The sequence below is a fragment of the Gavialis gangeticus genome, unplaced genomic scaffold, assembly GCF_001723915.1.
Source record: "Gavialis gangeticus isolate Ggan-Ray unplaced genomic scaffold, GavGan_comp1, whole genome shotgun sequence".
Taxonomy (NCBI): domain Eukaryota; kingdom Metazoa; phylum Chordata; order Crocodylia; family Gavialidae; genus Gavialis; species Gavialis gangeticus.
Genome location: NW_017728992.1, coordinates 100,950,983 through 100,957,909, shown reverse-complemented (window position 1 = coordinate 100,957,909; position 6,927 = coordinate 100,950,983). Strand labels below are relative to the sequence as shown.

The 6,927-nt window shown below is 41.6% G+C and overlaps 1 protein-coding gene across 1 annotated transcript in view; it reads left to right on the top strand.

Moving 5' to 3' along the window:
* Positions 1 to 6,927, top strand: part of ANKRD29 (ankyrin repeat domain 29) — a 71,986-nt gene that overhangs the window by 47,098 nt on the left and 17,961 nt on the right. The window contains exon 7 of the mRNA XM_019518861.1: positions 3,443 to 3,541. Coding sequence (XP_019374406.1) covers positions 3,443 to 3,541 — 99 coding nt within the window. The remainder of the gene's footprint in view (positions 1 to 3,442; positions 3,542 to 6,927) is intronic.

Here is a 6,927-nt window from a genome sequence, read left to right as displayed (position 1 = left end):
GACAAGGACCTCCTAGACCATCAAGTCCAGCCTCCTGTGATGGAGAGCATCTATACAATATATATTTGTCCAAAAGGGTCTACATGGGTTCATGTCAGAATAATTGTTTACACCGCATTGCACAGGTGTAAACAGCTCCATAAATTTCAAGGCAGCGTAGAATCAGGCTCTTGTTTTTAGCAGGTAGATCTGCAGATAATGCTAAGATAGAACTGCAGTTGCATTTCCTTAAACTCATTTTATACCAGTATCCAAGTAAAGTGAACTTACTGGGCGTTCTTAACCTGTGAGTGTGCTTTGAAGAAAAAGTAATAAAATTAAGAAAAATAAAAAGTGACTCAATGAGCATAATTTAGTTGGATTTTTCAATAAAGCTGGAAGGCAGTGGTCATGTCTTTGGCTGAATCCCCATCTAACTTACTGCAGTTCTCAATCAAGCTGAGCCGTAATACTGTAGAAATTAATAGTAGAAGTGTGTGAAATAGGCCCTGTTCAATTTGGATTTGGCCTGAATCTGGGACAGTGATTCAAGCCGTTGATTCGGATCACTGTCCCCGATTTGATTTGGCCAAATCCGAATCTAAAGATTCGATGCTGATTCAGGGAATCAGCAATTTGGACATAGACACAGCTTTAAAAGTTTTTTTCTACATACCTTGAGGTACCAGTGTGGCTTGTGAACACAGCAATACTGGGGTGGATGAAGTGTCCCACAGGAGTGCGGGGGGGCCCCGTGTGCTCAGCAGTGAACTGGGGAGTGTGTTGGGGGGCCCCAGCATGGCCCCTCAGCTCAGTGATTGGCTGTGGGGGGACATCAGGTGCCCCCTCCCCCACAGGTGCAGGAAGCACCAGTCACCAGTGGGGGGGGGCCTCCACTGCGCTCCTGGAAGTGCTTCTGGTCCGCTTCCAGGTCTGCTGCCGAGCACACTGGGGAGCCCCCTACACTCCTGTGGGACAGTGCCTGTGCCCCAGCATCACAGCACTCATGAGCCCCTGCTACCTAGAGGTATGTAGAAAAAACATTTTAAAGCTGTCTCTGTGTCCGAATCGCTACATCTCTCGGAATTGATTTGGAGAGATTAAAGGGTCCTCTGATTCGATTCAGACATTTGGCTACTGAATTGGGCTGAATCTCGGCTGGATTGAATTGGGGACCAACACTTTGAACAGCTCTAAAGAATAGCTGATTTTTCAGTGCCATCCCCTACTCCTAACTAAAATCAAATCAACTATGTTAAAAAGGAAGTCAGTTGTGTGGTTATGTTGTTCTTTTGGCTAGTACTACAGATGTTCAGTTCTGCAAGATATAGACTGTTGCTACATGAGAGGCTGAGCATGTTCCACTCCTGCTGACTTCACTGGGAGTTGAGGGCACTTCATACATCATAGAAATTCTCACCTTACAGATTCAAAGCCCAGATACACAATCTCCCTTCTACATGACACACCTGGCCATGATTTGTTAAAAAGGGTGTTCTCTATTTATTATTGCACAAACAATGATTACCTTTCTAATCTGAAAGGCTATAATTACCAGTGTTCGTCATTTTATGCTATGGGATACTAAGGATTTCCGCTGGGGTCTAAAAATAACAGTACTTGCCACACCTGGAAATGTAAGTATGAAGGCAATAAAATGACTTCCCAAGCCTATCTTCTGGAATGATGCAGCATTCCTCAACTGCATCAGAAAGCCTGTTTTTATAGGTCTACCTAGTCATACAGCTGCACAATAAGCATCCAGTTCAAAAAAGAATAAAATAAAAAACACATTCCCACAAAAACAAGGATTAGCTCCAGTTTTTTGCATGTCATTACTGAGTTGAGTTTGTAAGGTGGTATCTGCCTAGCTGTTTGTTTGGCAAATTTCCCAGTGAAAGACTTCAAACACATGTCTGACAGAGCAGTTATTCCAAAAGGATCAAGATTTACATTTTAATCTTTAAATTGACTAAATGTTAGGAAGAGAAGGACCCTAATTAAAGGAAACTTTGGTTTTTGTATTGATTGGTGCTATACTGAAGAGCTGGTTTAAGATGACAAAACACCACCTCCTGTTCTGAAAGAAGCACCTGAACAGAAGGACTCCTGCTCTGCCTGTCTTGTGGGTTAGGTCTGGGAGGGCTAGACAATCTCCCTGCTTTGTGCAGATGCACACTTCCAAGACAAAAACAGCGCAAAGTCTGCCCAATCCATAGTTATATCAGCCTGTCATGTTGTAACTAGTCAGCACATAAACAAATAAAATAATCTTTAGCTCCTGCAAGTGTAAGACTTGCAGAACAAAAGAAAGGTGAAAAATAATATCTATTCCATATTTTCCTTGTTTACTGTAAGGTTCTTAGCAGCAGATGTCTTAGCATCAAGAATAAACTTTCCAAATCTGGAGCAAGGATCATTGCATCCCACTAATTCTGTAAAAGGCCCCTGTTGGTTTGGGGGGGGGGAAAAGATATAAAGCATAACTTCTGTATTTCAAGTAGTCTAGTTGAGACCCAGCGCAGGGAAGTACAACTAATATTTTAGCAAAGAGTTTTCCCTAACGTGCCCCTTTAGGCTGTGATAAAAATAAACTCTTTGTGCCTGCATATATGCAATTCCAGAAGGATTCTAGTATGTTTCCATGTATATACTTACACCAAAAAACTTTCTCTTAATCACTGGACAAGCAAAGTGGTTTATACTCTTTGCTGAGATCTAGATGCTCAATATGCTCTTCACTGGGATCAACATAGATAGAGATTGCACCTTTTCTGAATACCCTGTCTTAACCCCTGCAAGTTTCTACCTTTAATTAAATAGATGAAATAGTAAGAGCAGGTTGTATTTTTTTCCCTTTCCAATTTTTTTTTTTGCAACAAAACATAGCTGTTTCCTCCCCAAATTACCTGGAAAATTCAAAACATGTTTGCCTTCTGAAAACCTAAAATTGAAATTGTTTTAGTAGAAGCAGCAGCACATTGTGTTGGGAAAAGGAACACCAAACCAAAATCTTTCAGCAAAATGATTAAAAAATTAACAAAATTGTATAACCCACTGCCATGTTAGCACAGCAGTCTACTTAGGCTAACATTCCTGCTTCTCAGCAGGGCTAATTACCTTGAGTCTTGTGCCTCATCAACGCCGCTATACAATTTCTGGCACCTGTGCCAGTTCGTTCATTTATTCAGGTATCTCTACGCTCTTGCATTTAGATGTGGCCTTTGTACTGTTGGCCTTGGTTGAAGCTCCAGTTTTCACTGAATGGTAGTCATTACTTTTGTGCATTTAAAAGAAAATGCTACACACAGTTTAGTCTGTTGTGTGAACTAAATCATGGATTGTGGCAATCAGTGTCTTGTGTGTTATTAAGTGGCCCAAGAACATAATAAAGTGAACAAGTATTTTATGTATAAATCTGGTGTAGTTCAGTACTTAATACACTTCATTTGTTTTTATTCAGGATGGAGCTAGTGCACTATTCCTGGCTGCCCAAGGAGGCTTTCTGGATGTAATCCGATTATTGCTGTCTTCGGGAGCAAAGGTCAACCAGCCAAGGCAGGTAATGTGTGACACTTCTGAAGCGGAGATGGCATCTAATTAACATTTGTCATGAAAACAGGGTTGGAATTTCAAAGGGCTTTTGGGAGTTAGGTCTTCTATGAGTGGTGGGTATATAACACTTATAGAAATATAGAAATTTTCAACATAAAACACTAATACAACATGGTATGCTACATATCACATGCCGAAGTCAACAGATTGGGCTGTGTGCTTATTACAGTATAACTGCTGCTGTGCCTTCTGTATCAAAGTTGATCCAAAAATCATGGCCCTAACAAGGACAGTGGTTTCATGGCTCATTACATTTATGTGCTCCCTTTGCTAACCTTTCTGTGCTCCACAGCTACGAATAGCTCTTTTCCCTTTGGAATGGGCTTATTTTTTTATATAATTAACTTTATATATTTCAGCTCTTTTTCCCTGCCCACTTCCTGTTTAAGTGATCACACTTTCATTTAGACAGAAAGAAATATCCTATCTGATATTTAGCCTAGGCAGTATCTGCTTATTTCTCAGACATGAGGAAAGACATTTTGTACTTGAAAACTTGTTTAATGTCTTTTTCAAATACACAGTTGGCCCAATAAAATATACTAACAAACAAAACTCATATATTCACTGATCACTGCAAGAAAAATGCTACATTGATTTTTGATAAAACCTTTTATTTTTTTGTGTTTATTTTTCTGCTGCCTATTCACTTTGTAGAACTCAGTCTTAAATTGTAACTTAAACTGCTTACATGCTTGGCATCTGTCTACTGCCCCGGTGTTTGCAGTGAATTACCCTCTAGAGTCTGATCCAGCAAACATCTTAAGGACATGCATAACTTTACCAGGCGAACAGTTTGATTGCAAAGAATGAGGCTGCTCCTAAGTGTAGTTATACATGTGTTTAAGTGCTTTGCTGGATCAGAAACTTCTGCACTAAGGGCCTGATACAACTACTGTTAAATGGGCTGGAGTTAGATCAAGCCTTAAGGAAATATAAGTGTGTTAAACTGCATCAGAGCCTAAGCACACATGAATGTATCCACACTTTTGCCATTTGAGGTAAAATTGACAATATACCCAGTTTTCAAATTAGGAAGCGTTACATGACAGCTAGTTATTACTGTTGGATGCTGAAATCAGCAGTTGAACATAAAGTGGGCATTTACTTACAAGACAAAATTTTCTCCCCACAATCAGCATGGGGAGAAAAGCCCTTCACTTTACATTTGCATATAAGGAGACCTCAGTAAATACACTGGCTGTGCTTGAACTGTTAAAAGCAGCATGTGCTCAGTAATGGAAACCAGCTATGAAGTTGATTAAATGGAGCCAACACTGACCACGACTATAAAATACATGGCCCATATGGCATACGTGCTGATGGTAACCAACAACAAGGTAAGTTGGTGCAGCCCATCTGAATAAGGTATACGATAGTGGGGTCCACTAAGCATAGTCCCCTCAGCTCTTGACTCTTTTTCAAGTCATCATAAGCCACTATACTGAATACATTTTGAAAACAGTGACAAATTGATGCATTTTATCCCTTTTTTAATATTGATGCAAGTTTTAGTACAGATATTCCACAAACATACCTTTAAGCAGTACTTATGTGCCTCCTTATATGGTGTACGAACTATGTGTGTTTTCAAATTTGCTTCTCATTTATATGCTCAGGGAAATCAAGGTGCAACAGTAAGGAGTGGGGAAGGGGCTGCAGGGGTAAAAGTTGGGGGCAGGGGGCAAGTGATGTCAAACAAAGCTGCAGGCATCTGAACCCTGAGGCCTCCGGGCCTGGGATTGCATGTTGAATGCCTACCTGGATTTGGGAAGTATCCAAAGCTCCACAGTGGGTTGGGGAGGGAGGACACTTACCCAGTGGTAGAGCCACAAGAACTTGGCAGTCGAGCTCTGCTTAGTCGAATTTTGCCCAATTGAATTTGGAACTAATTTGGCCTTGAAAAAGGTTTTAAAAAATAGTTTGTACTACATATAAGTAGAAGCCACAATTCTACTTAAAAACATGGAGTACCTGTGCTAAAACTTGTAGCAGTTTCATGGGAGATAAAATGCATCGATTCTGGATGAATTAAGTCTATAGGTACTGTATGCAAATTACTGTAGGTATGTGTATTTCAAGGTTAGTGTTTTCAAATTTTTTTCTCAATTCCATGTGCTCAGGGAGAGCAGGGTCGACATTGAGGAGGGGGGGGAAGGGGCTGTAGGGGGGAGGCAAAAGGTTACTTGGCTCCCAGATTTATTTTCCCTGCTGTAGCAGTGGGAGGGGGACAAATTCAGAGCAAACCTCCAATAATTAAATTCTGTACCTGGCAAATTATAACACATTTATACATTTTCCATATATAGAATCTAATTATTGGGGGGGATCATCAGGATCATCTAATATTTGAGTAAATGGGATATTTATTTATCTGCATTTCTCAGTACTATTTTGGGCATCCAGATGTTGGATTTGTGCATCCTACCTAAATACTTATATTTAGAAATGTGGCTTTTTGGGATGCTTGAACTTGCTTTATAAGGTTATCACCAAAGAGCGATGCATCAGTTCTGATACAATATCTAGTTTGAATTCTCACCAACCTTAAACTGTACATTTAAAATGTTTGGATAATATTCCTCCTGGCTTCATTCCTGTATGCCTCTGCTAGCTGGCTGTGATTTACCACTTTCACTTGATTAAGAAATCAAAAAGAAGCAGCAAATAAAATGTGAAAGTGATAATAACAATGTAAAAGGTATCCTGTCAATAGGTTCTACAATCACTTTAAATATTTTGGTATTTCGCAGAGTTGGAAAACTACAGCCATGCAGCAGAACATCAACTTTTAGGGCTATGTGACATTGTTTTATTCTGCTGCTACTTAATGCTAGAAAAATGTGACAGGCCACTTTACACTGAAACAATCTTACCCCGCTTGCTGTATCCTCCCAGATGGCCAGCCAGGTATTGTCTGGACTGTTGCCTGAATTGTTCTTTGACTATGTGTGTGTGTCTGTCTTTGTGTCTCTGGGTTTGTCTAGACCAGGGGCGGGCAATTATTTCAGGTGGAGGGCCGCTTACCCAGTTTGGCGCACTGTCTAGGGCCTCGTGGGTAGCCCCGCCCCTTGACAGGTGCCCTGCCCCCTGGTCACCATCTTGGGACCAGTGTCCCAGGGCCAGCACCGGTGGGGCCCAAAGCGGGGCGCAGGCTGGCAAGGGTCTGTGGAGCCCAGCTGGGCTGCAACAGCAGGGAGGGGTGAGCTGGCCCAGCTCCATAGAGCCCCTGCTGGCTGGGACCCCGCGCTCCTGCCACCCTTCTCTAGGCCCCGCCAGCACTGGCCCCAGGACACCAGTGCGGGCCCCGTGCTCCGGCTGGCTTCCTGCCCA